The following is a 27,182-nucleotide window of genomic DNA, read 5'->3' as shown; positions in this document are numbered from 1 at the left end:
AAATGGCTGAGGCTTTCTCTACTGAGCTGAAACAGGAACAGAAAGCCCCCTTCAGGGCCAGTCTGGATCTCCAAGGTCAGTCTTCACCCAAAGCCTCTGTCTGCTTGTTGTGATTCATATGGACAGTCCATACTTGTTAATTAAAACCCCAGTTGTATCTCAGCTGTGCTATATTCGCTTGCTCAAAGAGAGGTGCTCTCTGTCTCCTTGAGGCTTTGCAGCTCGAGCCATAGGGGGAGGGTGCTCCTGACTTGGATCCGCAGTTTTTACTCGGGCTGTGATCTCGGGCATTCCTCCCAATTCAGGTTGGTGTATGATGAGTGGACGGTCATGTTTGTCCCCCCGCAGTTATTCTGAGTTATTTACTAACTGTTCCTGGTTGCTTATTAGTTGTTTCAGGGGGACTAACTAGCTTCCACTCCTCTCTATGCCTCCATCTTAGATCTCTCCCGGTACATAATCTTTTAATGTACAGTTGGATTCAGTTTGCTGGAGTTTTTTTTTTTTTTTTTTTTGAGTATTTTTTGCATCTATATTTATAAGGGATATTGGTTTGTAATGTATTTTCTTTTAGTATCATTATCTTCCTTCATATTGGGGTGATGTTGGTCTCAGAATGGGTTAGTGTTCCCTCTGCTTAAATTTTTTGGTAGAGTTTGATGAGCAGAATTTATTTTAATTCTTCTTATAAAGTTTGATAAATTTCACAAATGAAGCCATCTGGTACTGGGCTTTTCTTTGAATGGAGGTTTTCGTTTTTGGTTTTGGTTTTTGGTTTTAAATTTAGTTTTATTGAGATATATTCACATAGCATACAATCATCCACAGTACCATCATATAGTTGTCCTTGAATGGAGGTTTTTGATGACAATTTCAATCTCTTTGCTTGACATTGGTCTCTTGAAATCTTCTTCTAGAGTCAGTGTGTAGCTGGTTTGTAGTGTTTCTAGGAATTTGTCCATTTCATCTAGATTATCTATTTGTTGGTGTATAGTTGTTCATAGTATCCCCTTAAAATGCTTTATATTTCAGTGGGGTTGGGGGTAATACCCCCCTTTCATTCAGATTTTATTTATTTGCATAATCTCATTTTTACTTTGCCCATTTAGTTAATGGTTTATCGATTTTATTGATCTTTCCAATGAACCAAATTTTGGTTTTGTTAATTCCCTCTGTTGTTTTATTATTCTCTCTTTAATTCATCTCCATTCTAATTTTGTTATTTTGTTCCTTTCACTCTCTTGGTATTAGTTTGCTCCTATTTTTCTAGATCTTACAGTTTTGAGGTTGAGTTTCTGATTTGAGACTTTTTTTTCTTTTAAATACAGACATTTAGAGCTATAAATTTCTCTGTTAGCACTGCCTCTGCCATATCCCCTAAATTTTAGTATGCTGTATTGTCCTTTTCATTTGCTTCAAGATATTTCCTTATTTCCCTTGTTGCTTCCTCTTTATCCCTTTGATTAAACAACACATTCTTAAATAATTTCCACATATTTGAGAGTTCCATTTCTCCTTCTGTTATTTTTTTCTAGCTTCTTTCCATTGTTGTTGGAGAAAATGCATTATATAATTTCAATACTTTTGAATTTAGTGAGACTTGTTTTGTGACTTTATGGTCTATCCTAGAGAATGATCCATATATAGTAGAGAAGAAGGTGTATTTTGCTGCTGTTTGGTAAAGTATTCTATTCATGTCTATTAGGTCTAGTTGGTTTATAGTATTGTTCAAGACTTCTACTTCCTTATTGATCTTTTGTCTAGTGGTCTATGCATTACTGAAAGTGATATATTGAAATTTCCTACTGTTAATATAGAATCATCTATTTCTCTCTTCATATCTGTCACATTTTTGCTTCAGATAACTGGGGACTCTGTCATTAGGTGCATATATACCACTTTTTTTTTTTTATCAGTTCATTGGGTGATGGATACTTGAATTGCTTCCATCTTTTGGCAGTTGTAAATAATGCCATTATGAACATCAGTGTGAAAATATCTGTTTGATTCCCTACTTTCAATTCTTATGGGTATATACCTAGTAGGGGGAATGCTGAGTCTGCCAAAATGTCTGTTCATAGTGGCTGCACCATTTTACATTCCCACCAGCAATGAATGAGTGCCCCTATTTCTCCACATTCTCTCCAAAACTTGCTATTTTCTGTTTATTTAATAGTAGCCATTCTCGTGGGCATGAAATCGTATCTCATCGTGGTTTTGATATGTATTTCCCTAATGGCCAGTGATGTTCAATATCTTTTCACATGTATTTTGGCCATTTTTAAAATCTTCTTTGGAAAAAATGTCTATTCAAGTCTTTTGCCCATTTTTTTAACAGGTTGTTAGTCTTTTTGTTGTTGCATTGAAGGATTTCTTTATAAATTCAAGATATTAAACCTTTATAGGATTTGTGATTTCCAAACATTTTCACCCATTGTGTAGATTGTTGTTTTGCTATCATGATAAAGTTATTTTATGCACATAAGTTCTTCATTTTGATGTTATATAAAATTTTTTCTTTTGTTGCATGTGCTTTAAATGTAAAGCCTAAGAAACCATTGCCTAACACAAGGTCCTGAAGATGTTTCCCTACATTTTCTTCTTGAATTTTTATAGTTCTTGCTCTTATATTTTGGTCTTTGATGCAGTTTTTGTTTATTTTTGTATGTGGTGTGAAGTAAATGGTCCACCTTCATTCTTTTGCAATGGAGATCCTGTTTTCCCAACACCATTTGTTGAAGAGACTGTTCTTATCCAATTGAGTGGTCTTTGCCCTCTAGTCAAAAATCAGTTGGCCCTAACTGTGAAGATTAATTTCCAAATCTCAATTTGATTCCATTGGTTTATATGTCTGTTTTTTTGCCAGTACCATGCTATTTTGATTCCTGTGTCTTTATAATAAGTTTTAGGATTAGAAGTGTGAGCTCTCCAACTTTCTTCATCTTTTTAAGATGGCTTTTGCTATTCAGGGCTTCTTACACTTCATGTAACTTTGATGTTTGGCTTTTCAGTTTTTGTGAGAAGTTTGTTGGCATTTTCATTGTGATTGCATTGAATTTGTTAATTACTTTGCATAGAATTGACATCTCAACAATATTTGGTCTTCCCATACATGAACACCAAATGTCCTTCCATTCATTTAGGTCTTTTTTGATTTCTGTTGGCAGTGTTTTGTAGATTTCATATCCTTGGTTAGACTTATTACTAGATATTTGATGCTTTTAGTTGTTGTTGTAAATGGAGCTTTTTTCTTGATTTTTTCTCCCATTTGTTCATTTCTAGTGTCTACAAACAGAGTTGATTTTGGGATGCTGATCTTATACCCAGCATCTTTGTTGAATTTATGTATTAGCTTTTGGAGTCCTGTGCACTTTTAGGAGCCCTGTGCATTTTTCCAGATTTTCTGTTTTTAGGATCATTTCATCTGCAAATAGGGAGAGTTTTACTACTTCTTTTCCAATTTGGATGGCTTTTACTCCTTTTTGTTGTCTAATTTCTCTGGCCAGAACTGCAGTAAAATGTTGAGTAACAGTGGTGACAGTAGATATATAGGTATATATCTTCATGATTGTTTTATAAGCAAATATTTCTTAGCATATCAGAAGTAATAACCATAATAGATTGAATAATTGATAACTGAACTTCATTAAAATTAAGAATTTCTGTTTACCAAAAGACAACATTAAAAATGAAAAGGGAAGGCACAGGTTAGGTAAAGATATTTACTATACATATATTTAATAAGGGACTTGTTAGTCCAGAAATATAAAGAACTTTTACAGAACAATTTTTTTTTTTAAGGCAAATACCTGGATTTTTTTAAATGGGCAAAAGATTTGCCAGGCACTTTAAAAAAAAGTCCATATTTCACTAAACATATGAAAAGGTATTCACCTCCATTAATCACTAAGGAAATGCAAATTAAAACTACAGTAAAACACTACCACACTCTATCAGAATAGTTAATATGGTTATCCCTTGGGAGAGTGAATGTAGGTGATGAGGAGGAAGAGGCACAAGAGGGCTATTGTATATCAGATAGTGTTCTGTTTCTTGATCTCAGTGCTAGTTAAATGGGTGTGTTTACTTTGTGAACATTTATTAAGCTGTACTCTTAAGAATTGTGCCATTTTTTGTATGGACATTTTAGTTAAATTAAAGAAATAATTGTAATTAAAGTAATTTCAAAAATTAAAACCCTCAGATAAATCAAAGCAATGAAGTAGTTATTCCAAAGGTTAAAAACAAAAAAGGAAACATCAGTTACACTAATTTTGAGAAAGGGTTTTTATAAACCTAGGATATTTTCCATTTTAGAAGTTTATGTTTATATCGTATTTTGTTGTCTCTGGTGAAAAGTGCCATAGCTCTTTGTATAAATATAAGTTCTGTAAATACATCTGTCACTACTTTGTATGACTCAGTAGAAGTATATCATATTTAAACCTCCTTTTTAAAAACCATTTCCTTGAATCTTGAATAAATCATGTTTTAATATGAGATTTAAAAATCAACTTGTAGAACAGACCATAGATTGTGTTTTATTGCTATATAATTTTAGCATCTCATTTTTTCAGAGAATGTGAGCATAAGGCTTTTTTCTCATGAGGATTTTGCCCACACTATTCCATTAAAAATATTCTTGTTGAGGACACATATTTTCCAGGGAAGTAAATTGAATTTAAGTTCTGGATCTTCGTATTATTAATCTCTCATCAGTATTGACACAGCTAATCTCTTCATCCACCATGAATCACTTTCTTTACCACTTTTGTTGTTTTCCTTGTATTTCCTCTTATTTCTCTGGCTGCTCTTTCTTCATCTCTTTTGCTTGTTCATGTTTATCTCCTGAAACTCTTAATTTTAGAGTTATTAGACTATTCAGTTCTTTGTCCTCTTCTCTATCTACATTTACTCCCTTGGTGATCTTATCCAGTATTATGACTTAAAACGTCTAAACATTCTTGACTCCTAAATTTTATCTTCGGACCAGATCTTACCCCTGAATTGCAGAATAACAAATACAACTTCCTGTGCTACATAGCTATTTGGAAATTTATCAGGTATCTCAAAATGAACAGGTTCAAAATAAAACTACTGATCTTGGTTTTCAAGCATAATCCTCCCATAGTCTTTGCCAACTTTATTGGTTGGTTGTTCAGGTCAAAAACTCTGTAGTCTTTTTCTTTCACACCCCACATCTAACCCTTCTGAAAATCCTGTTGGTTTTTCCTTCAAAACATGTCAGATTCCAACTGTTTCTCACCAGACCTTCTCTTTGGTTAAGCTCTAATTATTTCTAAATTCATTTATTAACTGTCTCTTAGCTCCTACCTTTGCCTACTCTACAGTCAGCTTTCAAAATTGCAGCCCATGTGGCCCTGGAATCTGGTCCCTTATTGCTTCACAGTCTGTCTGTTTCTTTCTCCAGTGATATAATGCCCATCAACCATAGGCTTATTTGCTCTTTCTAGAACATGCCAGGCATTCTCCTTCAATAGGCCTGTTTTTGGCTGTTCCCTCTGTTTGGAACACTTTCCTCATATATTTATGTGGCTTGCTTGCTCTTTCAGTTCTATGCTAAAATCTCATCTTCTTGGAGAAGTCCCTCCTGACTTCTGTAATTAAAATTGCAATCCCTCTCCCACTTCTTCCTTTCTACCTTCCCTATTTCATTTTTCTTAAAAGCATTTTTCATCTTTCATAAATTTATTTGTATTCCTGTTTCCTCCATGTAGAATGTAAGCTCCATGTGGGTAATCCCCCACCCCACCCCTGCTATTTTTTGTTTTTGTTTGTTGCTTTGTCTCTAGCTTCTAAAGAAGTTCTGGAGCATATTGTAGGTCCTCAGTAAATAAATATTGAAAGAAAGAACGAGAAATACCTACTTACTTTTCATGATTCAGGGCACATGCCGCTTAATGAGGGCTCCCAGCTGAGAGCAGGGACTATCTTTATCTTATTCATTGTTTTATCTACAATGTCTAGTTGTAGTAAAATGCCCGGCATACAGTAGATGCTGAAACCTAATTGTTAAATGAATAAATCACTGAAAGGACTTCATGGGGAACAGTGCATACTTGACCCTTGGATAGTGTAAAGAGGTTGACTGGGTGAGGAGAAAGCAGTGATAACAAGATGTAGATGTAGGCATCTTCATCATGAATATGAGGGAAGCAAGAAGAGTGGCCTGAATAAAGCAGTTAAGGAGTGGTGAGACATGGTACTATTTAGGAGTATGGGGTCACGTTGTGGAGGGATTTGGAATAATAATAAATACTATTTATTGAGCTTACACTGTATAGCATGTACAGTTTTAAGTGCTTTACGTGGACTGACTTACTTAAAACCCCAGAACTTAAAAGGATTGATAACAATATTATCCGAATGTTATAGATAGGAAACTGAGACTCAGAGAAATTAACTTGCCCAAGGTTGCACAGGTGCTGAAGACAGGTCTGGAACCTAACATTCTCATTTGAGAGTCGGTGTTCTCAACTACTGTGATATACTGTTAGGCAAAGATGTTTAAACAAACCAGTGGGGTAAGCCCTAAGGAACTTTGAAGTTTCTTGGGTAGACAGCAGTGTTTTGAAATATTTTATTTTGTTAAGTCTTTGGTATCCCAAGTGATCTTTCCCCAGTATTTGATAAATGTTGATTACCACTTCCTTCCTTTTCAAACATTCTGTCCTTGGCTTCTGTCATAATATATCCACTTTTTAAAAATTTTCTTCCTAATTCTCTAACTTTTGTTTCCCAGTTTCCTTTGCAGGCTCCTGTTCATGAAGTAGCTTATGAATATTCCTCAGAGTTCTTTCCTGGGTCTTTTTTCCTTCTCATCCTACCTTTCCATCTCGAGCAATTTTATCCATTCCCACGACTTCCATAACCAATTATGTGCTGACAACTCCCAGATCTACAGTTTTGGGTCAGACCTGTCATTGGATTGTACGTGCACATGTCTCTTGGAGGTCTCACCACCCAAGGATGTTTCGAAATGGATGTTTAGAAAGCATATGAGTCAACCCTTTTAGAACTGAACTTCAAATCATTGAGCCCTGCTTCCTTTTCAGACTCGCATACTTCTTTATTCTGTGTCTCAGTGGGTAGCACTACAAACTATCCTGTTGCATAAGTCAGCAGCCAGAAATCTGGGAGATAATTCTGACTGTATTTTCTGTCGCATCCAATCAATCTTCAAAGCCAGTGGACTACTTCTACTTCTCTCAATTCTTAGCATTGTCATGATTCAGACTACTGTAGTCTCTTATGTACATTTATGTACCAGCCTCCAAACTGATTTTTACGCCACAAGTTTTAGTTTTTCCCACTCTATGCTCCGTACTCTGGCTAGTACCATCTTTCTAAAACAAAAACCTGATCATGTTTTTCCACCTCTCGTAATTGGAAGTGGGAATATCAATGGAAGCAATAAAAGGAAGTAGAGGAGGAATGGGCAGACAGGTAAAAAAGCAAAACCAGATATATACACAATAGTTTCAGTTGCTGAATAAGGTTAGGTCTTCCCAAAATGGAACTCAAGTATTTTGGGTATCTATTGAAACCAAAAGGTTACTTGTTTATACTTTAAATGTGTCTGCTCAGTGGCCAGATATTTTCCTGGGTTTTGAAAATACACTCTGCCTAAAAATGTATTTATATTATACATATAGCATAAATATATTTTAATATATTATCTAAATTTATGGACATGAAATTTCTATAAATTCGATATAGAATTTATTTTTCTCATGTAACAATTTCACATTTTAAAATAATTTTTAGATGGTGAATCATTCAAATCTCTTTGCTCACCATGGGCCTCGTATTCCAGTATACTTTCTAAATGTAAAGTGCAAATATTTATGAAATCCTTACTTTGGGAATATATCTCAACCTAGGCTATCTATACAAGTCAAGTCTGGCTGTTTAGAAGTCCACATGATTTCAGAATTGTTCTCAAGAAAGTGGGAAAGAGACTCAGATCAATATTTTTAAACCGGTTATTATCATTTTTATTTCTCTGTTGAAACAGCTTGGCTCCCAAGCAGTTATACAACAGAATCCAAATTCATTCTTTGGACTTAAAGATTTATCCCATTTTACTTTTTCCTCTTTTTTATCCTCTGTTCTCCTTTGCAACCTTTGCATATCTATGTTGTTTAGACTCCCAATCATGCATTACTCATTCTTTGATACCAGGAATCTCAGTCTCAAATATCTACAGTGGCCAGGCAGCTAACATCTTGGGCAAGTTATAGGACATTAGGAAATGCTGGGTTCTGTTTTCACCTGAAGATCGCATTTCATTCTAAATGCATTACAGTTAATAAATTTAAAAATATTAGGTAATTTAAACATTGCATGCTTACATGTAAGTCATAAGTGATTTGACTTCTGTTTCATACTGTGTCTCTCACCCTCCCCATACTCTTTCTTCTTCAAGAGTAGTTTTCCACATACAGTCTTTTCTGAGAGTCCTGGCAGGCTTATGGTCTCTATAAGCTTACTACTAGTCAAATATTTTTGTGATTTGTTCCATCTGTAAACATCTTTTGAATTTACTATAGTATGTACTTTGCTTAAAGCATTTCTCTGTAGAATTAAGTACTTTAAGCCAAGAATGTAGGCTTTTGGTAATCCAAATTAATATAGAAATGAATTTTAGAGGTGCTAGATGTTTATCATGTCCTTTAAACTATCAAGCCAGTCTTTTTGACTGGCTGTGGTTATCACATAATATTAGATTGACTGTCACCATTCCAGATGCTTTACATATGTTATCCAATTTCCAATTTGATCATCAGTATATCTTTTCAGCAGAATTGGTATCCCCATTTTATAGATATGGAATCTGAGATGCAGGAAGAATAAGTAACTTACCTAAGGTGTCATAGTCAATAAGTAAAAGTTCTTTTTAGGGGATAAGTTGATACATGATTTTTACAAGGTAGTTTCACAACTATTATTTTTGAAAAATTTTGTATTCTGGTATTTTTTGGCTTACATAGTATAACTTTGTACATTGTTTTTCAGTGTATAGTCTTTGCTATGACTTCTGGCCAGATGTGGAATCATATCCGTGGGCCTCCATATGCTCATAAGAACCCTCACAATGGACAAGTGGTGAGTGAATGTTCTAAGCATCAATATTCTGAATTTTATTTTCTTAAATATAGGAAACAGAAATTCTGTTTAGTATTTAGTAAGAAAGGATTCTATTTGTAATTTTGTTTTTTCTTCTCATTTACTATCCCTGCTACACATACACAATGTATTGAAATTTTTAAGAATGAGGACTTCTTTTAATGTTGATTTTAAAAAACAATCAGACAGTATACCTGCAACATCAAATAACATGAAAAACCATTTTTCAACTGTGCTATGAAGATAATATGTAATGCCGTAAGAGGTATATGGGAACAGTTTTTAGCCAGTGTCCCGTCAGTGGTTAATTTAATTTACTTCGGAAGCAATTGATTACAGTATTGTTAAGAACCCTGTCAGTCACTGTATTAGAATGTTATGAACTCTTTGTCACAAAATTAAGTGAGATTGATGTATTGTAACATTAGTAGCAGAGTTCTTATTAGTAATGTCCACTGAATTCACACATAATTTAGTTTGTTGCCTTCCCTTTCCTTTTGATGGGTAGAAAATATTGTGATAAATCAGCACAGCAAAATACTCTCTTTGAGGTTTAGCATTAGGTTGGCAAAGATTAATAAAAGTTTGCAGCTGTGCTTTTTGCCCTTTAACTCTGTATTTTGTAAAACATTCAAACATTGAGGGACTAGTATAGTGACACCCCTCCCAATCTTGATCAATTATCTACTCATAACTAATCTCATTTCATCTGTCCTCCCACCCAGTTCTCCTTCACTGCTCTTAGATTCTTTTGAAATAAGTGCCCAACATAGTTTCATTTCATAATAGATATTTCAGTAAGCACCTCTAAAACATAGGGTATTTTTAAAAAACATAACTACAATATACAACACCGTTATCACTCCTAGAATATTGATAATAATGCTTTAACTTCTAAGAATGTGTTTCTGAATAGAATAGAATTATTATATGACAAAATAAAGCTATAAATTCTAATAATAAATGTATAATGTAAGCTTATGAGACTTTTCCTTTTATAGTTCTTCAAATATTTTTATTATGAAAGAAAGCTGGCATATATTATTTATTTCTTCTTCCTACATTGTTTGTGGCATTCTCTGAACTTCTTTGTGGAACTGTAATATGGTAATAAAGTTCAGTTTTTTCATTGCTTGCTCCCTAACTGCCCTACCAGGTTTTAGGGGCTAGTTGCAAATTTGCAGAATTGTAGTCATTGATACTACATAATGATCAATCTGTTCCATATTTTTGTGAACACTTTCAGATTTCTCCTAGAATTGGCCAGGATATGGAGTCAAAGTTAGACTTTGGATTACCGGCTGCTCTAGTAATTCAGATGTAGTTTTGCTAGTTTATATATTTTTTATTTGCTTATTAAAGAGAGGAGTGATTTCAGAGTGTCTTTAATATTCAAAATTGAGTTATTACAAAGAAAAATAGTTATAAGTAATTAGAGAGCAATAAATTGCATTTACATGAAGAGTTGAAGGTAAAAGGGCAGTCTTCTCAATGGGTCCTTTCCAGAACACCCTGTTTAAAATTGAAGCCCTTTCCTCTCATCCTCCTCTCCAATCCCATATTCTCTTATCTCCCTTTCCTGTTTTAATCTTCCTTCAAACACCTTGTAACTTGCTATATAATTTACTTATTTTGTGTTATCTTTGTTTGTCTGTCTTTTGCCTTTACTGCAGTTGGATCTAAGTACCTGATAGTTTGGGTTTTTATCTGCTTTTCTCACTGATATATTCCTATTCCACAGAGAACAGCCTGACATATAGCAGTCACATAATAAAATCTTGTCTAATGAACCTGTAATAATGAATTATTTTATTATATTGATACTGTGAAATGTCATGTTTGGGCAAGTAGATGTGAACAAAAATTTGATCACCATAATGTTAATGATACTTAAAATTGTATGTTCAGGAGATCTCATAAATTTTTCATTATTGCCTTTTAAATTTTTCTAAAAATTACTGAGGTTTAAAAAACATTAAAATACTGCCTTATTATTGTTTATAGTTTGTCAAGGTAAATGAAAAATTGATAAACATTCTTATGCAATGTTCTAACATATCACTATAATCTCTCTTACCATTTTGACCACCCTTGCTAATTCACAAGGCTTTAATTCCTTCACATATGGTTTACTAGAGTATGCTCCAAAGAAGTTTGTGGTGATAATAATAACAAGAAAACAACAAAATAGATACCATCTGTGAATTACTAAATATATGCCAAGCATTCGGCTTCTTAGATGAATATTTTAGGCCACTAGATGAATAGTCCTAAAGTATGCCTTGATTACCGCTATAATATTGATCTGTGTGATGATGTGTTATCAGTTAAGTTGGAAATCCTAAAAGGTTCCTCATTTCCCACCTATTGTAATCTCCCTTTTCAACCTTATACCTCAACTACTTTGCAAAGAGAACTTAGTGTTAGTCTATTTTTCTGTTTCTTGTTCCCTGAACATACGCTTTATTTTGCTGCTTGCATTCTTAGGATGTTCCCTACTTCTGTCAAGTCTTATCCATCCTTCAGATCTCAGTAAATCTGCCAGCCCTTTAAAATGCTGTGTCTTATTACTTGCATTGGAAGTTCTCTCTCCTTTCTTTTACATGTTTATAAACATGTAGTCTATTTGTGTATCATATGCTTTCTTTTAATGTACCGATTTTTGAATGTTTAATATATACCATATCACTTAAATCCTTGAACATAGGGAATTCCTCATAAGCATATTTGCTATCTTTACAATTTACATATAGCAAGTCTTCAATAAATGTTTTATTAAATGATAATGATGAAGTCATATGAAGAAATTCTGTTTAAGTTGGATTATCCAACTTAATTTTAATTCTCTTAAAAATTTTTTTTCTCACTGATCAGAAGAATAATACGATCAACATGTCATTGTTTAATTGAACATAAAGCAATTATTAATCTTAATGTAGCAGGAATATTTTTAAGGTACAGATTAGAGTCATTCTCATTAATGATTTAGAAAATTTTTTATTCCCCACCTGTTTTTGTACTACTGTTTTACAGATAGAGATTGGTATGGCCCTGGGGAAAAGTTACTTTAATGGCACAGAGGAACACATTAAGAAAATAGACTTTTCTGAATTTTTGAGAGGAAAAATAAATTCTCTTCGTAGATAAGTCAGATTTTCAAAATGTACTTAGCTTATAAACACCTTAGTGAAAAAGTTATATAAATGATGAAATTTAGGCCCACAGTCAAGATGTCTAAAAGATTAATTCTGCCCTAAACTCTCCACCCCCTTATATTTTATAATATAAAATTTTCTTACATGTGAATAAATTATTAGGATCAAAGACAGAAATCATAAAGCTCTTAGAAATACAGGAGCTCCCTGCTATAAAGAAAATTGTACTTATCTACTTTTGGCCAAAGAGATGTTGGTAGAGTTTTAAGTTTATATGAGATAAAGCTATTTAGACAAGGCCTTTACCCTCTGTATAGCACTATGGAAGGGGTGGAAGAACTTTGTTATAGTATATAGTATATATATATAGTATATAGCGCTTATTTTGCATTTTAATACATTTTAGCAAAACTTCCCTTCTTATTTTTATATATGTAGAGTGAATGTCAGCATACACAGAAATAGGAAATTGTGGTTTAGGTTTTTGTTTTATTGAATTGATTTGCATAATACCTGTGTATTAATATTATGGAAACAAAATAGAAGATTAACTTTGCTTTATAAAATGAATGGACACTGTTAAAAATTTTTACTTTAAACAATGATTGTCCATTAGAATAATAGTAAATGAATTTTCTTTATAATAGATGTGTTTAAATTTCAAGGTGTAGCTTGAAAATTAGCACTACCCTTCTTTGGTGATTTTTTTTTTTTAATGTTTTAATCTGTATATATGTTTGAAGAGAAAATATATATATTTGTATTGTATATATTTTTGAAAAGAAATTACTGTGTACCAGTTTTTGAGAATGAATGTAATGAAGCTATTTACCTCTTTTCAATTGTATGGAATTGAAATGACGATGGCAGTATCTTATGAATATTAAAAAGAGTTTTGGTAGTTTGGCATTAACTCTTGATCAATGTACATTTAATGGAGTAAGGTGTATGAGACAGTAATTTTAGTATGGTTTTTATATTTTAACATAAATGAAAGATCCTTGTAAAGCAGCTAACTGGATTCTAATGTTTGTTCAGTTTTGCTAAACTGATTGTCTAAATATATTTAACATCAACTCAACTCTGATTTATAGCAGATGGCTTGAAAATTGTGTTAAAATTACTCTTGCAGAATTATTTATTATATGTTATGTTAAAGTGAATTAACTTTGTAAATACTTTAGGATTGCACTACAAGGGACTCCATGGTGTTTATATATATTTATTTTTCCATTCTCTGAAGTTGTAGTTTCAGAATAGAAACTGGGTGATAATGAGTACTTTTGTTCTAATTTTTTTTAATTACAGAATTTTATAGCCATTTTTCCTATATTTTTGATTTTATTAAATTTCATTTTAAGGATTAATTATAAAAAGATATAACTATTTTTTCAGACTGGTCAGTTCTCTTTTAGGACATAAAATTAAATGTAGATCAGTATTATCACTTAATAGTTTTACATTTTAAGTTATGTTTAATGTGAAATCCATATGGAAATTCAGATACTTAGGAATAATCAAAACAATCTTGAAAGAGAAGCTAGAGGACTTACATTACCAGTATCGAAAGTTATTTTAAAGCTACATTAATTAAGGTAGTGTTTTGTAGCCTTTTGTTAATACAAGGAAAGACAAAATAGATCAATTTAACAGAATAGAGTTTTCAGAAACGTGTGCATATATACAGTCACTTGATTTATGACAATAGTGATACTGCAACACAGTGGAGAAGGAGAGTCCTTTTTTTGTGTGTGATAAACTTGGTTTTATTTTCCACACTAGGAAATAAAGTAAAAAGGTAAAAGAATACAACAGATAACTCTTTATAAGCAAGAATAATTATATAACATCATGGAGACACAGGATAAAGTGAGGCTACTTATGGAAGAAATTCCAAAAAATGGCATCCACTGTTTTGTTCTCTTTTGAGGTGTAGGTGGGTAGATAAGTGTAGTCAATCTCTTGAACTGTATTTTAATAACTTCCATCTTTTATTTTCCCACTCTTTAACTCAGAGTTTTGTACATAATAGATGCTCACTGAAAGTTTGCTTTGCTTATTCAGTATGGCAACCAAGTGCTCTCTGATGGGCTTAGATCTCATGCATTTTTTCTTCTGGGTCCTGAAAATCTGCTCTATAGCTTTATATATATATATATAAAAGAGAAGCTAGAGGATTTACATTATATATATACACACACACACAGTTTTATTGAGATATATTCACATACCCTCCAGTTATCCACAGTATACAATCAGCTATTCACAATACCATCATATAGTTGTGCATTCATCACCAGAATCAATTTTTGAACATTTTTCTACTCCAAAAGAATAAAAAGTAAAAAAGAACACCCAAAACATTCCATCCCCCATCCCACCCTGTTTTTCATTTAGTTTTTGTCCCGTTTTTCTACTCATCTGTCCATACACTGAACAAAGGGAGAGTGAGCCACAAAGTTTTCATAATCACACAGTCATACCATGTAAGCTACATAGTTATGCAGTCATTTTCAAGAATCAAGACTACTGGGTTGCAGTTCGACAGTTTCAGGTGTTTCCTTCTAGCTATTCCAATACACTAAAAACTAAAAAGGGATATCTGTTAGCACAGAAGAGTGATCTCTCAACTCCATTTGAAATCTCTCAGCCACTGAAACTTTATTTTGTTACAGTTCACTCTTCCCTTTTGGTCAAGATTTTCTCAATCTCATGATGCCATGTCCAGGCTCATTCCCAGGAGTCATGTCCCACATTACCAGGGAGATTTATACCCCTGGAAGTCATGTCCCATGTAGGGGGGAGGGCAGTGAGTTCACCTGCCAAGTGGGCTTAGAGAGAGAGAGGGAGCCACATCTGAGCAACAAAGAAGTTCTCTGGGGAAGACTCTTAGGCACAAGTATAAGTAGGCTCAGCCTAGGAGAGTCTTTTTAACAAGAATTGCTGGATTACTTAGATATATATATGGGGAGGAATGACTTTTGACCATTATTTATCTCATACCATAAATATGAAATGTATATGAATTATGAAAGTGACTATGAAGACAATGGAAAAACGTTAACATTTGAGCACATTAAATTTAGGAACTTCTGTTCATCAAAAGGTCCCATTAACAAAGTGAAAAGGCAAGTAAGAATTGAAGAAGGCATTTGTAATACAATGACTTGGATCTAAGATGTATAAAGAGCGCTTATAAATCAATAAGAAACACCTAAGCAATCCAGTGTGAAAAGGTTGGGGAGATATTTGATCAAGCATCTTCTCAAAAGAGGCTATCCAAATGGTCACTAAAGATACGAAAAGGAATTCAACCTAATTGGTCATCAAGTAAATGAAAATTAAAACCACAATAAGGTGCTACAACACACTCACCAGAATCATTAAAATCAAACACTGATACAAAGTAGACTTTCAGTAACTGGAACTTTCATACACTGTTGATAGGAATGTAAATTGGTTCAATCAGTTTAAGCACTGACAGTATTTATTAAAATTGATCATAATAATACCCCTTGACCTTGCCACTCCATTCTGTAAGTATATCCAACATATATATGCTTGTCATATATGTGATTGCTAGACAATGCAGACAGAATTTTAACAGCAGCATTAATAGTCACAGATTGACAGCAACCTAAATGTCCATCCACAGTAGAGGGAATAAATAAATTGTGGAACATACACACCATTGAGATTAACTACTTTTTGCATGCAAGAATAAGGATGAATCTTGAAAACATAATATTATGGAAAAAAAGACAGCCACAAAAATATACTGACTATAGAATTTAATTTATTTAGGCTGTAAACCAGGCAAAACTAATCCATGTGTTAGATGTTAATAAAGTGGTTACTTTTGAGCTGGGTGGGTAGTAACTAATGGGGCATTGAGGGAGCTTCTAGATGTCTTATTTCTTGATATAGGAGACAGATGTGATCAATTTTTGAAAATTTATCTAACTTTATTCTTGTGAAGTACGTTCTTTTCTGTATGCATCTTATACTTTCTATGAAATTTTTTCTTAAAAATAACATGTTTTGCTCCTCCATTCATGGAGTCAAAAAATAGAGGGAGATCAGTATATGGTGATGTAAACAGCTACTAGAACCTCTCCCCAGAGAATTAAGAAAAAAAGGTGGGGGGGGACAGTTCTCACTTGTTCAGAACTCTGGAGGAAGGTAAAGCCTGGAGAATGATCCACAAACACTGAATCAAAGAAAGAGAAAAATATTAGGAAGGAAACTTCCATTCCGGAGGGGCTGGTCCTTTCACCTCCCCCTCACTTGATCCCACACAGCTCAGGAAGTGCCCAGAGGCAGCAACTGGGATCCCTTCCACCTCGCATCAGAGACACAGAATATAAAGTTTCTCAGAGCAATGAGACGCATCCCAACCTATATCCAGACACAGGAACCCAGGCCCACAGGGACCCACAGCAGGACTTAAGGTGCTGCTGAGGGCAGGATATAAAGGGACAACAAAGAGAAATTTCTAAAATGGAAGATTATGGAAGAAATGGCAGAATGTTTCCCCAAAGCAGCCAGTAGCCAGACAGAAGCTGTCTGAATCAACTGTTTGAGGACGCAGGTACAGGGTAGGACATTTCAAGGTCCAGGTCAGTGAGGAACGAAGAGTATTCTAGTCATGGGTCCTGGTTCCCATCCCCCACCCTGGAGGGGAAAAAGCAGTGAGCATCCTGAGCCTGCAAACTGAGGCAGCTGGGGGAATCCTCTGCTACAAATAAAGTGGGGGGGGACACAGCCCTACATGGAGCCAGATTTTGGCCAGCGAAGTGAGCCACTCATATGCTGTGGGCCTCTAGGAGGCAAACACCTTCTGAAGATGATTAAGTCACTGAAGAGTGCCATCTACTTGGCAGGCTGGAAAATGCAAGGGAAAACTGCAGGGCTCTTCAGAGCCTCTCTAGACACTTTCCCAGGCCCAGCAGATCTCGTCTACACCCCCTGCGTGGGTACCCAGTCCTGCCTGTTTTGACTAAGAAATACAGACAACCCAACTGTCAAAGCAGTGCCCTAATACAAACCCAGGCAACAACTAAATCCTAGACAAGAAAGAGAAACTGACCTTCAGAATAGACCCATCAAGTTAATCAGAGGACCAGATATCAGCAAAAAATTACAAAGCATATTAAAACTCAATAAATGGCCCAGTCAAAGGAACAAATGAAAAAGTTGGAAGAGACACAGAATCTAGAACAGCTAATCAAAGATGTACAGACAAATCTGAATCATTTCAAAGCAATGAAGGAAAAATGTATAAAGAGATAAAGATATTAAGAAAACACTAGAAGAGCATAAAGGATTTGAAAGAATACATAGAAAAGTAATAGATGTTATGAAAACAAATGACACTGCAGAAGAAATTAAAAATATGCTGGAGAGACACAACAGCAGATTTGCAGAGGCAGAAGAAAGAATCAGCGGACTAGAAGACAGGTCAACTGAATTTGAACAGACAAAAGAACAAACAGAGGAAATAATGGAAAAATTTGAGCAGGATCTAAGAGAATCGATTGACAACACAAAGTGCACAAGCATGTGCATCATGGGTGTCCCAGAAGGAGAAAAAAAGGATAAAAGGCCCAGGAAGAATATTTGGAGAAATAATGGCTAAATAACATAAATATAGAAATAAAGAAGCCCAGTGTATTCCAAACAGATTAGTTTCAAATAGACCCACTCTGAGACACATAGTAATCAGACTGTCAAATGCCAAAGAGAAGGAGAAGATTCTAAAAGTAGCCAGAGAAAAGTGATAACACCACATACAACTGGAGCCAAATTAGACTAAGTTCTACTTTCTAATCAGACACCATGGAGGCAAGAAGATAGTGGTACAATATATTTAAAATACTGAAAGAAAATTTGCCAGCCAAGAATTCTGTATCTACCAAAGGTGTCCTTCAAATTGAGGGAGAGTTTAAAATATTCAAAGATAAACAGAGGCTGAGAGTTTATTAATAAGAGACTGGCCCTATGAGAACTACTAAAGGGAGTGTTGCCAGCTGAAAAGAAAAGACATGAGAGAGGCCTGGAGCTGGGTACAGAATTAAACAGTATCAGTAAGGGTAACTTAAAGGATAAAAAGAGAAAAACAGGTCTGACAAAATCCAAATAAGATAGTTGAAGAACTGTCTTTACACTAATAACTTCGAATGTTAATAAATTAAACTCCCCAATCAAAGACAGAGATTGGTAGAATAGTTTTAAAAATATGACCCATCTATATGCTGTTTACAAGAGACTCATCTTAGACCCAAAGATACAAATAGGGAGAAAGTGAATGGATAGAAAAAGATATTCCATGCAACTAGTAACCAAAAAAAAAAAAAAAAAGCTGGGGTAGCTATACTAATATCAGACAAAATAGCCTTTAAATGCAAAAAAACATTATAAGCAATAAAGAAGGACACTATATAATAATAAAAGGGGCAAGTCACTGCGGTCGCAGTTGATTCGTCTGGGGCGGGGGGTGGCAGCCGGTTGCTAAATCCTAGGCTCTCAGGATTGCTCGGAGGGTACCGGCGGCGGGGGCTCTTTCCCGGAGGCGAGGGCGAGGCGGGGGACTTGGCCAGGTCCCCGGTGGAGGCGTGCAAGTATGGAGGGCGGCGAGAAAGGAACAGGCGGGACACGGTTCTTTTAGGGTGAAGAAACTAAGAGAGTTTATTAGGGGAGAGTACAAGCTTATATCGGGCGTTTAGAGGGCGGGGTAGCTGTAGGGGTTAAAGGCTTGGATTGGTTCTGAGAGGGCGCGGAGGTTGATAGAAAAGGGGCGAGAGTTGCTCCGGTAACGGTGTCTGGCAACAATGTATGCGCACTGGTGGTGATGGGAGTTGCACTGGCAACGGGGAGTGTCCGGGCAAGATAAGGGGGTGGGGAAAAGGCGGTTCCCTCCGGCAAGCCTCCCCTAACAGTGGTATTTTGGGTGAGGAAATGGGGCCTGCCTCCGGCCTCACTTTCCCAGGCCTGGGGGGCTGTGGAGGGCGCTGTCACCCGTGCCCACCACCCTCCCCAGGGGCGGATCCGGTCCCCTGGCCCAGGCCCGCCAAGTCGAAGCACGTAATCAGTGTCCCGCAAGTCACTAAGAAGAAATAATCAGAAATATCTATCCCTGTAATACATGAGGCAAACACTGGTAAAACTGAGGGAAGTAATAGATTATTCTACCATAATAGTGGGAGATTTCAACACACCACTCTCCAATAGATAGAACATCTAAACATAGGATCAATAAAGAAACAGAGAACCTAAATAATATGATAAATGAAGTAGACCTAACAGACATATATATAGAACATTGCACCCCCAAATCAGCAGGATATACATTTTCCTTAAATGCTCATGGAACATTCTCCATGATAGACTATCTGCTGGGGCATAAAACAAGTCTTAATAAATTAAAAAATATTGAAATTATAAAAGTGCTTTCTCTGACCAAAATGGAATGAAGCTGGAAATCAATAACAAATGGAGAACTGGAAAATACACAAGTATACGGAGGTTAAACAACACTCTTAATCAGTGGGTCAAAGAAGAAACTGCAAAATACATCAGTAAGTATGCTGAGGGAATGAAAACAAGAATACAACATATCAAAATTTATGGGATGCAGAGAAGACATTGCTGAGAAGGAAATTTATAGTCACAAATGCCTACATTAAAAAGGTAGAAATAGCAAAAAACAATGACCTAACTGAACAACTAGAGAAACTGGAGAAAGAACGGCAAACTAATCCCAAAGCAGGTGGAAGGGAAGAAATAGCAAAAGATTAGAACAGAAATTAATGACATGGAGAATTAAAAAAACAAACAATAGTCTCAATAAAACCAAAATTTGTTTCTTTGAGAAGATCAGTAAAATCAACAAACTCTTAACTAGACTGACATAGACAAAAAGAGAGAGGCTGCAAATAAGTTAAAACAGAAATGAGAGAGGGGATTTCACCACAGAACCCAAAGAAATAAAAAGGATCATAAGAGGTTATTATGAACAGCTGTATGGCAACAAACTAGTCAACATAGATGAGATGGACAACTTCCTAGAAACACCTGCACAACCTACACTTGACTCGTGAAGAAACAGAAGACCTCAACAAACCAATCACAAGTAGAGATTGAATCAGTCATCAAAAACCTAGCAAAAAAGAAAAGCCCAGGACCAGATGGCTTCACAGGCAACTTTACCAGGCATTCCAAGAATTAATACCATTCTTGCTCAAACTCTTAAAAAAAAAATTAAAGAACAGGGAACACTACTTAATTCATTCTGTGAAACCAACATTACCCTAATACCAAAGCTGGATAAAGATACTGCAAGAAAAGATAACTTCAGACCAAACTCTTTAACGAATAATGATGCAAATATCCTCAACAAAATATTTGCAAATCGAATTCAACAGCATATTAAAAGAATTATATACCATGACTTAGTGGGTTTTATCCCAGTTACACAAGTGTGGTTCAACATAAGGAAATCAATTAATGTAATATACCACATTAACAAATCAAAGGGGACAAAACCACATGGTCATCTCGATTATGCAGAAAGGGCATTTGACAAAATTCAACATCCTTTCATAATAAAAACACTTCTTAGGACTAGAAGGAAATTTCCTTAACATGATAAAGGGCATATATGAAAAGCCCACAGCTAACATACTCAATAGTGAGAGACTGAAAACTTTCCCTCTAAGATTGGGAACAAGACAAGTGTCCCCACTGTCATCACTGCTATTCACCATTGTGCTAGCAGTTCTAGCTAGAGCAATTAGGCAAGGAAAAGAAATACAAGGTATCCAAATTGGAAGGGAAGAAGTAAAACTGTCACTCTTTGCAGGTGACATGATCCCATATTTAGAAAATTTTCAGAAAACAACAAAATCAACATGTAAAAATCAATGGTGTTTCCATATACTAGTAATGAACTATCCAAGGAAGTAATCAAGAAAAAAATTCCATATACAAACCAAGTAAGAGAATCAAATATCTAGGAATAAATCAACCAAGGATATAAAGGACTTGTACACAGAAAGCTACAAAACATTGCTAAAAGAAATCAAAGAAGACCTGAATAAATGGAAAGGCATTCCATGCTCATGGATTAGAAGGCTAAATGTCATTAAGATGTCAGTTCTACCCAAATTGATCTATAGATTCAATGCAATACCAGTCAAAATTCCAAGAGACTACTTTGCAGACATGGAAGTGCACAAATGGAAGTGCACAGACCCATACGCTACTGGCTTAGCTCAGAGATGCTTGGAGTTCTGGACTCCTGATGTTAGCTGCAGCTGAGAGATGTTTTGAAGATAGCTGTTGAAAGCAAACTGGAAATTTGCTAAAGCTGGCAAAATGCAATATGCCAGAAATGGATTGCCTTTTTTCAATGGGGATTTGTTAAGTTGCAGTTACATTTCTAAGGCCATAAAGTGTCAAAACTAAAGCATCAACAAGAGGATACCTTCACTGAGGGAAGGCTGATGGCATCTGGAACACCTCTGTCAGCTGGGAAGGCACATGGCTGGCATCTGCTGGTCCTTTGCTTCTGTGTTGCATTGCTTTCAGCTTCTGATTCCGGTGGCTTTCTCTTTAAACATCTGTGGGTCCTCACTTAGCTTCTCCAGGGCAAACTCTGGGCTGTATCTCTTAACTTGCCATTTCCAAACATCTTTCTGTCTGCGTCTCCAAGCATCTCTGTCTGTGTCGGCGTGAGCTGTCTGTCTCTCTCCCTGAGTTGTCTTAAAGACTCCAGTAAACTTATTAAGATCCACTTTGAACGGGCAAGGCTTCATCTCCATGGAAGTAATCTAATCAAAAGGTCCCACCCACAATATGTCTGCCCCCACAGGATTGGATTAAAAGAACATGCCTTTTATGGGGTCCATAACAGATTGAAACCAGCACAGTGACATTCAGGAGAAAGTAGTAGAATCTAACAAAATTAAATTGCTGAGTCTTCTAACATGATTTTGTCGCTTGAGGACTAGATTGATAATTAGATTATTTTAAAATATAGATTGGAAGTTTAGAAATATATATTGTTAGCAAGTAGCTGACGTTTGAATCTTCATGCTAAGTCATTTTAAATTTTTGACAGAAATTTTAAGAAATCTGAGTGTCCTGAATAATATATGAATCAGAGGTGATACCTTCTGTTTTCTGTATAGGGGTTGATTAAATATGGGTGAAAAAGTCATGAAACCTCTATACTCTTGATATACATAATCCTTTTAAATCATATAGCTAAGGCCTAATAAGAAAACCACTCTAGAATGCTTAAATATAGAACCTTAAAATATCATAAAGTTCATATGTGCTTACAGAAAATGTAGAAAATAATAAAAAAATAGATACCTTTAAATGCTATGAGTTGATAGTTTTTTGTCAAGAATGGAAAATATATTATGTTGTTAAGCAAACTGCCTATGTATCGATGATAGTTTAAAGGGAATGTTGTTAGATTAAGCTGTAAACAAGGATAAATATAAAATGAAGAGCACTGAAAGCCAGGCCAATCATCCAAAATACAAGTAGAGAGCTTAAAAGGCCACTGAATAATGACATTTCTTATATTAAGCAAGTACCAGATATAAAACAGTCATTTAAATATACACAGTTTAACAAAAGAAATGGGTTTATATAAATTCCTAAGATGATTCTATCAAAAGATGACAGCCAACTAGAAGTGAAGAGATGTTTCCAGGGTTAACATGGTGGCCAAGCACACATGTCTTATATACCTCTCCCTACTTTCTTGTTAAAACACTTGTGGCAAGGGCAAGGAAATAAGGGTGGTGCAACAATAACAGTGTCTACTACAATTTCCAGTATCATGCTGTTTTTATTTATTAATAGATTACAGTGCAGAGAAAAATTGAAGAAACACATATTTGTATTGGTGTTTTAAAGATATGCTCTGAAAAAATAGCAACAAATAATATTCAAAATGTCTCATCAATTTTGGATAGTTTATTTTTTAAGCCAGTATATTGTATGTCTTATAAACAGCCCTGTAGAAGAATATGAAAAATGTATACATATTTAAACACATCTATCTATCTTTATATCTGTTTTATCATCAAATCATTTTATCATCATTACTCAGTAGAACCATTTTTATATACATGGACTCTCTTTCCTTATAGAAGGCTATTGATGCTTTGTCAGCCAGGCCTATATTTTGAATTGTATTTTCCATAAGTGGTATGCATTACATTCCTTTGAATCATTCATCACTACTGCATCATTCACCTCATAATCAACAATTTACACTTATGAAAACTCTAGTCTAAATGACACAGTTTGTGACCATCAATAGAATCAATGCATCAGTTCTGAGCTTCTGATTTTAGCTTCAGTAGCTTAATTTGCTAACTGGACTGAGCTATCTGAACCACACAGGCTTAATAAGACTGTGGAGTGTGTTTTGAGGTCTTTATTTAGCTATTATTTTTTATTTTTTTTAAATTAAAGATATTTGTGAGGTTGTTGACTCAATTCATATTTTCATATATTATATAATAATACATTTCTAGAAGAACCTTATAATGTTAATAAAGTAAGTTTTCACTGCATTGAACATAAATATAAATGAATACAGAGAATGTAAAGAAAATTAGTGCAGGCAGTATGATGCTGTGCTGATTGGCAAGTTTATTTTTCTGTCACTATTAAGATAGTATGTAATGGCACAAGTCAAGTACAATTAGCAGCGTGAGTCATCACAAAAGCTGTTATTACTGTGTAGCTCAAGGGAAACTATACAACTGTATGGTTACATGGGACATAACTTTTTCTGTCATTCAAGAAACAATCATCTTGAATGAACTGCATTCAATGAAATAAAGGTTATATTTAGGTTATAATCCCCTAAATAAATGTACTGTTTTTTTTCCCCCAAGATTTGACTTTTAGTTGCTGTCTGCAAGTGCTGTGGGTTTGCTGTAGATTATCCCCCCCCCCAAAAAAAAATCACTGCATTAGTTCAATTGTGAATGATGCCAAGAACTGTGTCTGTGTGCCCATGACAAGCACTTTACTGCAAAATGATAGCTGCTGATTTAATCCAGAATTCATAATTAAGGGGGCACTTGTTTCTATGTCTCAGACAACCGTTAACGGTTTTATACCTTCTTCAGTGTATTACACTTGCATGCTTCAGGGATTTAGCCCATGCTAAAGATCTCTGACGGGCATTTAAAAGGTACATTCATCCCATTTTTACTTACAAACTGAAAACTGTATGAGCTAATTTAAACTAATATTATTTTTAAATAGAAATATTTACAAAGCATGTTCAGTAGTTTTATTGTAATCTTCATACCAGCTGCAAAGAAAATGTTGGCATTGTCATGAAAATATTAAACAAAAAATAAAAAAGACATGATAGATTAAAGATATGCAGAAAATTTACGGTAGAGTTTAGAATTGTTTTGTCATCTATTCATTCTTTTCTTTTTCCATCCACTTAACATTTATTTGAGAGCATATTAAATGTTAGGTACTTTTTTTTAACCTTAGCAGTACAGATATCTCATGTAGCTCATAGATTAGTGGGGAGATGAAGTATCATACGGGTTGGCTCAAAGTTTAAGCCTTGCTTATTATTGCATTGTATGGTATTAGAAGTTGGGATTATTTTAAGCTTTCACTTCAATACCATGGTTATTTTATTGCTAGGACCTGCATCTGATCCTTTGAAAGCTTTGCCCCATCTTTTGATTCCTTTGGATATTTGATTTTTAATCCGACTAGTTGCCTTTAGCAAAACTTCTTGCCTTCATCTGTAGCATGTGTTGTTACTGTGCTGTGCCTTCTTTCTACCTGATACTGATTTATCATCATGTTCTTGTCACCATTAACTGTATGCACTCTTGATCTTGAACTCTGACTGGATCTTGATTACCAACGTCTAGACCATACTACTCCTATGAACTTCCTTTCAACTTTTGCTACCTGTGATCCTGAATTAATTAAGAAGAAGGACTATGTGATTTTTATCCTTACCTCCTAGTAAAGCACTTCACATATGATAGATACAAAATAAATGATAGCTGAATAGGTGAATAAATTTCTTAATGAATAGGAATACATGTTATATCTAACATTTTTGAAAAGCTGAAAAATGTTGTCTGAAAAAATGGTCTTCTCTCCTAAGGTTTGTTAGTACTTTGTAATTAAAATCCTGAAATCACATACCCAGAGGGATTATAGAGATAGAAAATGAGAATTTGTTTACTTTGGCAGATTTCATCTAATACAGTTAAATATTCTCCCTGAGAATCCAGAGTAAACCTGATTTCAGAGGAGGAAATGATTAAAAAAGAGAGAGAGAGAAAAGACAAGAAATATTGCCCCTCCCAGATGAAGAGATAAATTGCTTGCTAATTTGTTCATATTGTTTTATGGAAAATTATTTCATTAATTGGAAAGAGTAATGTACTAAATAGACTACTTTGGTCTTTAAAAACCAAGGAAATTAGTCTCATTCTACCAATAAAATTAGGTAAAATTATATGAAACTCATTTCATAATAAGCATGTGCATTCTAATTTGGAAAAAAAAAGCATTTAAAATTTGTTTTCTCTACAACTTCAAAATTAGGTCATGTAAATTACAACTCAAAATATTTTTAATATATTATTTTTATATACAGAAATATCTTCTTATCCAAAAAGCGTGTTTATAATACTAATCAGTGATTTTAATACAATGAAGTTTGTATAAACTTGAATGAAGTAAGCATTGAAAAACTGTCACTTCAATATTCATATTATTTACCTCAGTTTTATGTAGGTAAAAAGATTAGAATCTATGAGAAAATTTGTGTTAAATTTTACTTGTCTGGTTACATTAAATTATTTTTTATTGTTTCTATATGTTTAAGAAAGCTTTTCTTTTCCCAATAAACTCATAAAAACCATATGTCATATATATTCTCAAAACACAACCAAAATACACTGTGTCTCTCGTCTATGAAAAATGCCAAAGTATGATTTGGCAAAAAAGTTGAACAAATCATGCTCTAGTTTGTAGATGAGTTCTAAAATTTCAAAATAATTAATAACCCTAAAGTGAAGAAACAGTAGCTTTGCACTGGGAAAATCTTCCATTGTTTTTGCATGAGTCATGCTTAATATTTAAAAATAACAATAGCTCTTTCTCTCCCTCCCTGTTAAGTATTTTTAAACGAAATAAAGTAGCTACCTAAAGCATGCATTAGAATGGGATACAGGTAGAATACTGAGTAGGGTATATTTTGTTTTATTTTAATTCTGGTTTACATTGAAAAAAAGTTTCCTTTTACTATAAATTTTATAATCTTGGGAATGCTATTCCTCCTTTCTGTTTTTTTCCAAATCCCTTCTTCCTTTTTGTAATGCCCTTGGGTGAATATAAAGTTCTACTATTTTGAATTGCCATGATAGTTATCTTATTTATTCCTTTTAATTTTGCATATATTCTTTTTGCATACTCATGTCCACTAAATAAAATGAAAGTATCTTGACCACAGAAGGAGGATATTACTCATTTTGTAATCCTTTATACAAGTCTGTAAATACTTGTTGAATGAATGAATGAATGAGCCAATGAACATGCATATAAAATTACCAGACATAATGGATTATGTACATTTTTTTCTATATTTAGTCTGTTAATATTGCCTGTATTCCCATAGGTACTTATAAATATTATTTCCTTGTTTTTGGAATAATCTGAGAAAGTAAGTGCTTTTAAACAGGTTTTCTTTTCTTTTTTTTTGTTTTTTTTGTTTTTTACTCAATAATTAGAAAACCATTAACTACATACAAAACACAAACTATTATTTATGATATTATTTCTGGCTACATATTA

The 27,182-nt window shown here is 34.3% G+C and overlaps 1 protein-coding gene across 3 annotated transcripts in view; it reads left to right on the top strand.

Annotated features, from left to right (window-relative positions):
* Positions 1-27,182, top strand: part of TUSC3 (tumor suppressor candidate 3) — a 306,555-nt gene that overhangs the window by 187,888 nt on the left and 91,485 nt on the right. For all 3 annotated transcript variants that reach the window (XR_005216025.1, XM_037831243.1, XM_037831242.1), the window contains exon 6: positions 9,040-9,129. Coding sequence is in view for 2 of the 3 variants with exons in the window: in XM_037831243.1 (XP_037687171.1) it covers positions 9,040-9,129 (90 nt within the window). In the remaining variant the exon portion in view is untranslated. The remainder of the gene's footprint in view (positions 1-9,039; positions 9,130-27,182) is intronic.

The sequence above is a fragment of the Choloepus didactylus genome, chromosome 3, assembly GCF_015220235.1.
Source record: "Choloepus didactylus isolate mChoDid1 chromosome 3, mChoDid1.pri, whole genome shotgun sequence".
NCBI classification, from domain to species: domain Eukaryota; kingdom Metazoa; phylum Chordata; class Mammalia; order Pilosa; family Megalonychidae; genus Choloepus; species Choloepus didactylus.
The sequence above is the reverse complement of the archived record's forward strand: the minus strand, read 5'-3'. Positions and strand labels throughout refer to the sequence as shown.